The sequence below is a fragment of the Acipenser ruthenus genome, chromosome 25 (genome assembly GCF_902713425.1).
Source record: "Acipenser ruthenus chromosome 25, fAciRut3.2 maternal haplotype, whole genome shotgun sequence".
In the NCBI taxonomy this organism is placed as follows: domain Eukaryota; kingdom Metazoa; phylum Chordata; class Actinopteri; order Acipenseriformes; family Acipenseridae; genus Acipenser; species Acipenser ruthenus.
The window spans coordinates 17,623,708-17,636,793 of NC_081213.1; the positions used below are offsets into that span (position 1 = coordinate 17,623,708).

The 13,086-nt window shown below is 44.6% G+C and overlaps 1 protein-coding gene across 2 annotated transcripts in view; it reads left to right on the forward strand.

Moving 5' to 3' along the window:
- The first annotated feature begins 1,045 nt into the window (after positions 1-1,045).
- Positions 1,046-13,086, forward strand: part of LOC117962328 (Krueppel-like factor 15) — a 117,571-nt gene continuing 105,530 nt past the window's right edge. For both annotated transcript variants that reach the window (XR_009308850.1, XM_034903599.2), the window contains exons 1-2: positions 1,046-1,169; positions 4,118-5,253. Coding sequence is in view for 1 of the 2 variants with exons in the window: in XM_034903599.2 (XP_034759490.1) it covers positions 4,220-5,253 (1,034 nt within the window). In the remaining variant the exon portion in view is untranslated. The remainder of the gene's footprint in view (positions 1,170-4,117; positions 5,254-13,086) is intronic.

A 13,086-nucleotide genomic window follows, 5' to 3' on the forward strand; every position in this document is an offset into this window, starting at 1 on the left:
GTAGAAAAAAAGGTATGCAAAGAATATTTGGATACCGTGGCAGTCTATTACCTTAGCAGAACTGTTAGCAAATCACAGCAATGAAAACCTCATTTATGTGGCACAGATATGGCATCATTGTGCTGCAATGGATTAGCAGTGTGTAATGGCTCATATAATTGCGCTATGCATTGAATTGTAATACTGTGTTGCCACATTGCCACCAGTACTCCTAATTCGAGAACCTTTGCACTGCCAATATCATTAGATCAGGGAATGTTCTTGTACATACCTTTGGAGTTTTATTTATTTTTTATAAATGTTTTAAAATTGTTATAAAATGAAGCTTTCTACAAACTACTTAAATTCCTGCCTTTTTTTTGGCGGGGGGCGGGGAATGGTCAAACTTGTAATTAGGGACTGCTCAATTTGAAAACAAATACATTAGTGCAGTTTATTAAATGCGAGTTTGTGTTTCAAATGACGCGTTTCTAGTGCAAAATAATTCGTTTCAGTTGTGCATGTGTTCCTGTTATGCATATCATTTTTGATTTAGCGAAAACGTAATATATTCCTTAATTCCTTTAATTTTTGTTCTTTGTTTACTCCACATTCACTCCACGCTGGACCTTAAAGTATCAATTGCTCCAAGTAGAATCTGACTCCAACGTAGAACAAATGGGCATTGCATAAACTACAGTAGTTTCGCCACTGGCGTTCTAACTACTTGACATAGAATATGTTTGTTGTATATTTTATAAATATGCATTCTATAGCTGTTGTAGTAGTAGAGGTAGGAGTAGTAGTTAAAACTGCTCTGAGTCCCCAATAGTTATATAAAGTTGTTTAATTTAAGATTCCTGATAGAGTCCAGATTCTCGAGTCGAGTTGGTATGAGACCAGCAGGGAAAAGCGCTTGCAGATGCTTCCATTGACGACAAATGTGCAGTCCGGCCCCCTTTCAACAGCCAACGAATCAGATCACGGAACAGAGACGAGCCTTCCCCAAACCTACCCCCTAATTTTACTCTTATACTCTACACCAATTGTCATGTGACAGTAATACTACTACTATACAGGCGAGGAGCACGGTGTGTGCTGTGCCATTGCTACAGTCTATTTCAAGGACAAATTCATAGCACTGACCAATCACTTTATACTTGGGCTAAAGGGATTTGTTAATTTTGCAGGTAAGGGCGAAAGTAACATATATATTTTTTGTTTGCTTTGTGTTTTTGATTAAAGAGATCTTGCAAATAATATTTTCCACAGGCATAAGGCTGCATGCTGCGTGGTAGATGAAAACATGTTTACGTTGTTGTACTGTAACTACTGAATTTGCGCCATTCACGTTTTATGGATAAAAATTCAAAATAATTGCTAACTATTTCTGAAAGGCGGGTTAATGATATAGACATTTTATTTTGTAGAATTATATATACAAAAATATGTTTTGTACATAATTGCAACTTATGTTTTCGAATTATTATTAAAAACAAAAACAAAAAACGATTCTTCGTGTATCCTAATAAAAAAAAACAAAAAAAACAAACAAGAACTTGTTAGCTATACGGGTTTTTTTTTAATGTATTTTTTGTTTACAGTTCCACACAGGTTGTTCCAGGACTAATTATTGTTGATTTAAAATAATGTTTACAATGTAAATGTATTGCAATGTGTGTTTTTACAAAATATCCTAGAGAAAAATTACATTATTTTCCATATGGCTAACGGTACATTGATCCAGCGGGGGTCAAGTACAGGCTGCAGAAAAACATGTTTACAATGTTAGGTAGCGCTTTTTTTTTTTTTTTTTTTTTTTTTGCTTTTATACTAATAAAATAATACATGCTTTTTTATCTTTCAAAATCGTTTTGTATAAAGTAAAAGAAAAACAAATACTGTTTTGGGGTCTTTTTTGCATTTTGAATGTAAATTTTTTTTTTATATATATTAATAATTTTACATTCAAAATGCAGAAAAGAAAATTACACTAAAATGTGTTTTACAAAAGTATTTTTGATCGGGCTTTCGTTCTTAAATTTGCTTTATATGGTATAAATTGTCTATGCATACCTCATGCATTGTGTTATGCTAATAATGTTGACAGTGCCTGCTCGGGTTACTATCGGTCAATACTGCGCAGGGGCCAATGGAGGGGGCTCGAAGCAGTGAACCCGACACAATCGGACCAATTCATTAGCCTGCAGCCGCAAGCTAGGCATGCATGTTCCATAAGACTGTTTTCCACTTTTATAGAAAGTTTGCTTGTGAAAGCACGTTGCGTGCAATGACTTTTAAATCGTTTTGCATGTGCGCGGTAATATACTGTATAATAGCGCATTACTAGTTACAGCGCTAAATTAATGCAGCTAAAACTTAAACTTAGTTTGAATTATTATTATTATTATTATTATTATTATTATTATTATTATTATTATTATTATTATTATTAAGCAAATTTAACTGCATGTTCTGTCTGTCCATAAGGTTTTAGCACAGAGGCATTTTTATGCAGGTACAGGATTGACTGCAGGACGGCTATGTTTAGGTTGAGTTATTTCCACCTCGACCTTGTACCTTAATCTGAACCTGCCGTGGAAATATGTTTGTCCTGTAAGCAGCAACAGCAGCAGTGCCAGTGACCCGTAATGGTAGATTTGAACACACTCGCTAAATAATATCTGTGTTAATAACATACTCAACAAAGTCAACGACGCTGCACACCTTGTCAGAGGTTATTGAAGCAGAATTGTAGGCCTACATACTGAAAAGATATAATGTTCGGTTTGAATATATGTTTTATTTAAACCCAGTGTTATAGATTGGTTGGAATATGAATATTTGGTAGTCAAACTTTAGTGTTTTAAGATTTTTACTGTCAGGCAACCTATGCCTGTTTTCACAGTCAAAAATTTCGCAGCGATTGGGAAGAATGTGGATTCAAGCATTCTAAGACCAGGCACACCGAAGTTCCCAGGTCACATGCTTCTTAATGCACACACACACGCGTGCAGATTGAATAACTAAGATTAAATAACCGGAAAAAGACTGTCTCTCACTTTTATTTTCAGATATTTATAAACATGTGCCATTAAATTGAGGTGTTAATGGCATAACACAGTTTCAATGTCTTATATAGCCATTTTTTTTCTTTAAAAATCCTGCATGAGTATAGTCATTCGTTTTTATTTATTTTATTTATTAATTTCTGTTAATTTTGAGAGCCCATACAACTAATTCAACTTGTCAAAATTGAAGTCCAGGCCTCCAAAGATGCAAAGCTTCTGCACTTAATGGTTTAATTTGAGCTTTACTGAGATAGGTTTGACATTTTCACAAAAGCACACAAAATTATACAGAAGCCTATTGCTAGGGTTACTGTGAAGTTTATGGAGTCATATCCCTGGGCAATACCTCAAACAAATGTTAAGCAAGAGTTGCCTCAATGCTGGCAGTGTGCCACAAAATAATGTATAGCAACTGGGTGTCAAATTCCGTAGGCCTAGGTGTACTGTACTTATTATCTGTCTTATTGTGCCCGAGTGAAAGTCATTTGCCTAGTAAGGTATATTTCATTAATGAACTGTTTCATACATCATGTCTTGTAATTTTTTTCAAGTGCATGACTCATATTAATACAGTGTAGAGCATACTGAGTTAATTACCTTCCACATGTTTACATGAGGGAGGAAATACCTTTTAAGAAAATGTATTTCTGCTTTTCAAGAGGTGTTAGGAATTCTAATGTAAATACATGAATCAAAATACAGTACGCAATTTCATTCTAATGATGTAATCCTCAATTCATGATAAAGTACACAATTGTACATATGAACTGCTTGAAAAGTACCATTGGAAAACTACTGTAATACATGCATAAACAGGTTTTCTATAGAACAGATCAATGATGGCACCACAATAGAATAACATTGGTTCTCATAATTGGATCTGCAACATTGGTACCATTCTACTTAATGGATCATACTATTGTAGCTGGCCAAGTTACCATTGCCCCTTAGTAAAATCCATTGAGCTGCCATTGTGCAACTGCTGTGTCAATGAATTTCAGTTAGTGAGCTGCCAAAAGATGTAATACTGATAGATTGTAATTGCTCCTGTTTTGCCTCTTGTTTAGGTGGGCTTATTCAAACTTGGACAGCACCTGATTCTTCATATATTCTGCCTGGCTTGTGTTTGTCGGTCCAAAACAGCAAGACTCGAGGGTTATCAAGCGGGAATGGTGGATCACTTTCTGCTTGCAGAGGAGGCTTTTCCCCCCACTGGTTCTCCAGTGGGCTACCTGTGTGACATGGTGACTGATGCTGGCACGTACCAGATGCTGCCCTCCCCCTTCTCCGAGGATGAGTTGAGTGACTCTTCAAGCTTTGGGTCATGCTCCAGCCCTGATTCTCGGGTACTCAGCTCCAGCTGTGGGAGTAACTCAAGTGCTGAAAGTCAAGACAGCATCTTAGACTACCTTCTGTCCCAGGCCACCTTGGGGAATGTCCAAGGGTCTTTGTGGGACAGGAAGGAATCTCATCCATTGGTGAAGGAAGAGAGCTTTGAATTTCCGATTTTCTCTGTGGAAATGGATGAATCTGGACCATTTCAGCCCACCCTGGAAGAGATTGAAGAGTTCCTGGAAGAAAACATGGAGATGGCCCTCAAGGAAGAGGCTAGCGACCAGGTCATCTGTACAAAAAGTGACAACCAAACATCATCTGCAGGGCAGCTGAGAGACCAAACTGTACCGTGCGTAAGTGTCTGTGAAACCAAAAGCGACCAGTCGGGCGACACCACAAAAAAGGAAGAGGTCTCAAAACAGATTGTTGACAGCGGGGTCCCAGTCATTCTTCAGATTCAGCCCATCCAAATTAAGCAGGAACAAAGCCCAACCGTGGCATCACAGCCTCCGCAGCCAGACATTAAAATCGCCCAGCTGCTGGTCAACATCCAGGGACAGACCTTCGCTCTTGTGCCGCAGATGGTGCAGTCTGCTAACCTCAACTTGTCACCCAAGTTTGTCCGTATCGCCCCGGTTCCCATTGCAGCAAAGCCTGTGGGAGCAGGAGATGGTTGTCAGGGCCAGGTTGGGATCCTCATGGGCCAGAGGTTTCAGAAGAACCCAGCAGCGGAACTTATTAAAATGCACAAATGTACTTTCCTAGGGTGTACCAAGATGTATACCAAGAGCAGCCACCTGAAGGCTCACCTGCGAAGGCATACAGGAGAGAAGCCCTTTGCATGCACCTGGCCAGGCTGTGGATGGAGGTCAGTAAGTTCAACACAGTGTTCACAAACCAAGTATTATTCCTTAGCACCCCGTGTTTCCACAGACAACCCCATGGTAACAGTTAAGACTCCCATTGCATGGCGATTTTAAGCCATTCCAGTCTTAACTATGAAAAATAATTAGTCACGCCTGAGCTTAATTAGACATATCCAATGGACCACGTGACTGGTATATCTAATTACTACAGTATTATTACAGTGACCACATGATAACAGCTCATTAGAACTCTTAAGAAGTTTACTGTAGCATGGTAAATCACATCAAAGAATGTAAAGCACTGATAAAGATTGTAAAAACAAACTCCAAAATGAATCTAACTTCACTCAATCACAGTTTTTTTGTTGTTGTTGTCATTAAACTAACATTTTGGCAATGGTAGTGATTTATTATGTTAATATATTTTGTGTAATAGACATTCTCTCATGAAGTTCTGGCTGCCTCAGAAGGGATGTCTCTTATAATAAGTTGTATAACACATATACAGGTGTCTCTTATAATGTGCAAAAACTGATATTATAGCCAGGAACTACTATTCAACATAAACAAATGAACAGTTTTACCAAAACCAAAAAAACACTGCAAGTTTCATTTTGGTGTAAAGACCCTGAAATCTTTATTACCTTAATATTAAATTTAAGGCCTGTTATTAATTTACATTTCATAGTTTCTGTTATTGGTGCTTTTTTATTTTTTACTGCTTCTCTATTGCTTTGCAGTTCTTTAATTTCCAATACATTTTCTTTACTTTGGCCTGCCTGTGTCGTTGAAACGGGTCAGGTAAAAAAATATATATATATGTACATCTAAAGAAAGGTACACTCACAATGCCTATAGTAAGTAGAGTAATACAGTAAGTAGCTTTATATTTCATTTCTTTTTTTTAACGGTCCTTTTACCTTTTAATGGTGTTTACAATTATTCAGAGTGTTTCTTTTTGCAATAGCTTAGAGTTTTTAAGGCTCCAGTTCTAGTTGCCTGTCAAAGTTAATATGTGCGAGATCAGCCAAAGCGTCTTTATAGAGCTCAGAGCCGGTTCTATAAGTTTTGCTTGAAACACACCGTTGTTGCACTAGATGGTTCTGGCCCTTGCTAAAATAAAGACACTGGCAGATCTAGCCAACATTCCACATGTCTGTGGCAGCTCATGAAGTCATAGTCAAAGCACTTTATTACAAAGACAATGTTTGAGTAATTGCAATAAGAATCATTCAGAATGATTGAAAAAAGAATCATAGTATCGTAAGGCAACAGTAAATTAAACTGTGAGCATGTTACCTGAAGCGCTCTGTGTTTCACGCCTGCAGAGCAGCATGGTGGAGAGGGCTGCTCTGTGTGTCGCACTGTCAGTGAAAGCTTTCAAAGTCAGGGGAACTGAGCAGTGATCAGGAGACAGTGAAAAGGGTTGTCCTGGAAGGTTGCAAAATCATAAAAACACAACACTGATACATTCGGATCGTTTATGCAGAGTGTGTGAGAAAGACAGAACTGCTAACTGGAAGGAGAACGTCGCAATTATTGGGACTTAAAACGTGGTGTAAGATCAATAGTTTCATTATTGTTCAACCCTAGTAGGTCAGGTATATAAGCAGTAGAGAAATCGGTTCACTCAGCCACGCAGAACCCACTGGAGAGAAGGGGTTGAACTTGCCAACAGTCAACTGAAAAAAAAGTGTAAAAAATATACAAGGAGGGACTGAGGAAGCTCTCAAAAAGAAACTGGAACAGAGTCATCAACCACCTAATCCAATACAGCCTTTTCTTCTTTAATCATGCTGCGATTCGTAAATAAACTTTAATCTTTGTGCATGATTAATGTAATTCAGTTCTGGCCTGAACTTTTTGTAACCCAACACTCTGACAGTTAATTGGATAATCTTACTGGTTTAGCTTCAGCAATTTCAGGTCTTATTTCTGTTTGTTGCTGTGGCGGAGTGTCCCGCCCCTATTTATTATTATTTGTATTTTTGTTTGCGGCGCGGGTAAAAGCGCCGCGTCTTTTATTATTATTTAAAAACCCCGTGAGGATGCATGGCTGATCAGCTACTGATTACTTAAATAGCTGACAGTCATGCATCCTTACCAAACGCGTGCAGACTCTGGCCGGGGGATAATAAGATAATTACCAACTAGTTAATCCCTCGGCCAGAGTATATAAACCTGCAGCTCTCTGCATTTGGGGTTGAGAGTGTAGAGAGGAGAGTACGGGAGAGCGGAGAGAGGAGAGAAAGCCACATTTGGAAAACAATTGCTAAAACGTGCTGGATTACCCAGCACGTCACTTACTTGTTTGTTTGTTCATTCGTTTGGCCCTCGTGCCCTTTTGTTTTGTGTTTTGTTGGTTTGTTTAATATTTTGTTTGTTAATAAATACGCTGAGTGCTACTGCACTCAGCTTCACCCGCCCATCCACTGTTTGTGATTCAGTTACTTCCTGGTCCGTGACGTCATCACCCTCACCACTGCGAGCCAGACTGCCACATATGGTGTCCAGCGTGGGACAAACAACGCCTCCAACAGCCGGACCAGGACAGAAAAGTGCGTTTTTTTTTGTTTGTTCGTTTTTTTTTTTTCCCAAACTAAATAATGGGAAGGAGGAAACAGCAGCAGCAGGTGCAACAGCGCGGGGCTGGTCGCAAGTCCCGCCGGGTCTCTGCTGTGCTGGACGTCTGCCTCACCTGTCTGAGGGGTGAGGAATGGTGCTTTGCCATTGGTGAGGTTGGGCATGTAGCACCCGACCAACCCCCTCCATGGCAGGTGAGGGAGGAGTCTGAATCCTGCGCACATCCTGCGCACATATGGGAGGAGGATGGCCCAGAGCAGGAACCGGAGGATGAGGGGTCGGTCCGTCCACAGCCCAAGAGGGGGGAGGCCGAGTGTCCACAGCCCATGGCTCCACTAGCAGGGGAAGAATACCTGCTGGTTTCACCTCCACCACCACCGTCCGAGGGAAAGGAGCAGGAGCTGCCTCTGCATCCTCTGAGGCGGACTGGTCCACTCTCCTCAGAGGGGATCTGGGACTGGCTGGCGGAGCCTGAGAGGGATATCGTGGACGCCCTCCCTGCTGTGATCAACCTCCTGTGGGCAAGAGATGGGGAGCGCTGGGAGGCCTGGGAACAGCAACACCACCCAGCTTCCCTCCCAGACATCGCAGCCATGGTGTTCAACTACCTGGCTGCGGATATGGGAGAGACCCTGCTGCTGCCATCTCCAGCACAAAAGGGAGAGGAGCCATCGCTACCGTCTCCACCAGCAGAGGGAGAGGAGCCATCGCTGCCGTCTCCAGCGCCAGAGGGAGAGGAGCCATCGCTGCCGTCTCCAGCGCCAGAGGGAGAGGAGCCATCGCTGCCGTCTCCAGCGCCAGAGGGAGAGGAACCATCGCTGCCGTCTCCAGCGCCAGAGGGAGAGGAGCCATCGCTGCCGTCTCCAGCGCCAGAGGGAGAGGAGCCATCGCTGCCGTCTCCAGCGCCAGAGGGAGAGGAGCCATCGCTGCCGTCTCCAGCGCCAGAGGGAGAGGAGCCATCGCTGCCGTCTCCAGCGCCAGAGGGAGAGGAGCCATCGCTGCCGTCTCCAGCGCCAGAGGGAGAGGAGCCATCGCTGCCGTCTCCAGCATCAGAGGGAGAGGAGCCATCGCTACCGTCTCCAGCATCAGAGGGAGAGGAGCCATCGCTGCCGTCTCCAGCATCAGAGGGAGAGGAGCCATCGCTACCGTCTCCAGCATCAGAGGGAGAGGAGCCATCGCTACCGTCTCCACCAGCAGAGGGAGAATGCCTGCTGGTTTCGCCTCCACAGCCTGGGGAGGAGCCCGAACGTCCTACGCCCGAGTGGGAGGAGCCCGAACGTCCTACGCCCGAGTGGGAGGAGCCCGAACGTCCTACGCCCGAGTGGGAGGAGCCCGAACGTCCTACGCCCGAGTGGGAGGAGCCCGAACGTCCTACGCCCGAGTGGGAGGAGCCCGAACGTCCTACGCCCAAGAGGGGGGAGTCGGTGCGTCCACAGCCCAAGAGGGAGGAGTCGGTGCGTCCACAGCCCAAGAGGGAGGAGTCGGTGCGTCCACAGCCCAAAGAGGGGGGAGTCGGTGCGTCCATAGCCCAAGAGGTGGAAGTCTGCGCTTCCACAGCCTTAGGACCCAAGCTGCAGTCCCAAGAGCCAGAAGGGGAGGAGTTACAGGCTCAACCCCCTGAATTTTTCTGGGGGGGAGAAGGGCAGGATGCTGGTGTTCCCCAGCAGCCTCTATTTATGCTGCTGAAGGGAGCACGGCACACGCCAGCCCAGCCGCCACAGCAGAGGGAGCCAGCACCGCCACAGCCTCCCTCTGAGTGGCCAGCATCCGCCCCATCGCCTCTGCCTCCACCACCACCAGGAGCAGAGCAGCAGGAGCTGCCTCTGTCTCCACCACCACCAGGAGCAGGGCAGCAGGAGCTGCTTCTGTCTCCACCATCACCAGGAGCAGAGCAGCAAGAGCTGCCTCTGCCTCCGCCACCTCCACCAGCAGAGGGTGAATGCCTGCTGGTTCCACATCCACCGTCGTGGGAGGACTGCTTGCCCCTCCCACCTCCACCAGCAGAGGGTGAATGCCTGCTGGTTCCGCCTCCACCGTCGTGGGAGGACTGCTTGCCCCTCCCACCTCCACCAGCAGAGGGTGAATGCCTGCTGGTTCTGCCTCAACCGTCGTGGGAGGACTGCTTGCCCCTCCCACCTCCACCAGCAGAGGATGAATACCTGCTGGTTCCGCCTCAGCCGCCGTGGGAGGACTGCTTGCCACTCCCAGCTCCACCAGCAGAGGGTAAATACCTGCTGGTTCCGTCTCAGCCGCTGTGGGAGGACTGCTTTCCCCTCCCACCATCGCCATTGCCTGGGGATGGCTGTTCTGCATCGCCTGGGGCTGCCTTTTGTTCTCCACAGGACACAGGGTACGAGGGAGAAGTGGAGCTCCCGCTGCCGCCTCCATGGCCAGGGGCTCCCCTCCCGAGTTCGCCTTCCGAGGGTCCGCTGCGGCTGCCGTCGCCTTCCGAGGGTCCGCTGCGGCTGCCGTCGCCTTCCGAGGGTCCGCTGCTGCTGCCGTCGCCTTCCGAGGGTCCGCTGCTGCTGCCGTCGCCTTCCGAGGGTCCGCTGCTGCTGCCGTCGCCTGGGGTCGCCAGGGATCCTGCTTCGCCTGGGGTCGTCGAGGGTCCGGCTTTGCCTGGGGTCGCCAGGGATCCTGCTTCGCCTGGGGTCGCTACACGATGGCCGGAGCTCCATGAAAGGGAGCTGCCAGAAATGAAGAAAGGGGGGGAGGTCAGGAGACCAGCTCCCCCAGCCGCACTTTCGCGGCTGGAGATCATGTGGTCGGAGCCCCACGGAGGGGAACTGCCGGCCATGAAGAAGGGGGGAGAGGTCAGGAGACCAGCTTCCCCAGCCGCACTTTCGCGGCAGGATAGAGTGTGGCGGGAGCCCCGGAAGAGGGAGCTGCCGGCCACGAAGAATGGGGGGGTGCCAGAGATTCCACCATGGCCACCCCCCAGAAGTAACTTGCTTCCCCCTCTTCCGGGACTTTAAGACTGAGGGGGGAGGTGGCCGTTGGGGCCATGTGTGCTGCGCACAAGGGGGGGCATGTGTGGCGGAGTGTCCCGCCCCTATTTATTATTATTTGTATTTTTGTTTGCGGCGTGGGTAAAAGCGCCGCGTCTTTTATTATTATTTAAAAACCCCGTGAGGATGCATGGCTGATCAGCTACTGATTACTTAAATAGCTGACAGTCATGCATCCTTACCAAACGCGTGCAGACTCTGGCCGGGGGATAATAAGATAATTACCAACTAGTTAATCCCTCGGCCAGAGTATATAAACCTGCAGCTCTCTGCATTTGGGGTTGAGAGTGTAGAGAGGAGAGTACGGGAGAGCGGAGAGAGGAGAGAAAGCCACATTTGGAAAACAATTGCTAAAACGTGCTGGATTACCCAGCACGTCACTTACTTGTTTGTTTGTTCATTCGTTTGGCCCTCGTGCCCTTTTGTTTTGTGTTTTGTTGGTTTGTTTAATATTTTGTTTGTTAATAAATACGCTGAGTGCTACTGCACTCAGCTTCACCCGCCCATCCACTGTTTGTGATTCAGTTACTTCCTGGTCCGTGACGTCATCACCCTCACCACTGCGAGCCAGACTGCCACAGTTGCCTACACAGTAATGGCAGTGAGGTTAATGTGTTATGGTAAACATTTTAGCGTCCTTCCAGTTTTAATGTGAGATGACAGAAAACTGGATAGTACTGCTACTGAGGGACAGTTTGTGTGCACTTTGTGAATCCTGTCCATTAGTTAATATGGTAGTCCATTTCTTGTTATTTGCTTGAATTTTACTTGACTATGACTAGAAGTTATAAAAACATTAGAGGACACCCCTTGGCTTGTACAGTTTTCTTTGTACGTGCTTTTGCTGTCTCTTGTGTACTTATGCAATTTTTGTTAACACGACAAGGATGTGATATTTGTAATTCACATACTAGATTATAAATCATTCTAAGTAATGGCACTACAGTGAGGATTGTCTTTGGGGAACATTTCTAAATTCCTATCTGAATGTCATTTTGCTGCACACTTGTTTAAACACAGTTATTGCGTTACCTTGAGTTTCAACGCTACAATCACAATACAGCATTCAGGTAGAAAACTAGTGATGGGCACTTAAATTACTTTGGGAGAAATTTGGGATCTTGCATGATTATAACCCAGCACGTGAACAAAATACATTCTAAATGATGTGAATAGAAAACTGCAGGTGTGCTATGATAACAAAAATATCAACTTTACATGTTTTACCAACAGATTTTTGGACTACCTAACCTTATTTAGCAGTCCATCAAGATTAAAACCCCATTTATTATTATAGTTAAAGCATTCAGGCAATTAAGTGAAATCTAACACCCCTGGTATTGGTTGAAGTGCTCAAGATACCACCAGGAAGCACTGGAGCTGATGGCCACCTTAAAATAACACCAGGTCTTGGGTGAAGCACAAAACAAATAAGGAAATTAACACTGCTTCCGTATCAGCCCTATCCATGTAGGAAGTGGTATCGACTTTTTCCACTTAGCTATTCGAAAGTACAGTACATTGCAGCAACATCATTTAGCAAGATAGTGTGTAAACGATCGGGGTGCATAATGGACAGTTTTTGTTTAAATTGTTTCAATTTCCAAACATTGACAGCACAACGTGTAGCTTATCACCAGATCATCCCAAATTCATTGTTTCATTACAAGGGTGATCTATTGACACATCATCAATAAACTATAAAAAATACAAGGTTTGCAGGTTTATGAATGATTGGGTAAAGGTTGTCCGTGGTTGAGAGAGCAAGTAGCTTCAATTTAATTGTCTTTGTTTTTTCTGTACTGTCCCCTAACTTTGCTAGATGTTGGCAATCATTCTGAGTGGTTCTTAATGCAACTACTGAAATGTTGTGTTTTGTGTCCCTTATAAAAGTTACCACGGTAATGTTTCAGTTTTCCCATGCTTTTATCATAGTTTGCCATGTTCTTTATTATGCTTTACCATACCAGTCTGTGCTTTACAATGCTTAACTGGTCACTTTGATTTATTACAGTTTGCTATGCTTTTTCTTCTGCTAAACTTGTATAAGGGGTGCTTTGACTAGGAGTTCAGGAGCTGTGTGCTATATCATCTAAAATGTCTTTATATTAATAAGCAGCATCTAGTGCAAAGCAGTGTGTTGCCAGCAAAACAAAAGCAAACTTGATCCAAAATGGCAGATACTTTCCTAAAGGCATTTTGGCTGCTCTAGCCTAAATGACATCTATATCTATGGCAATCCAC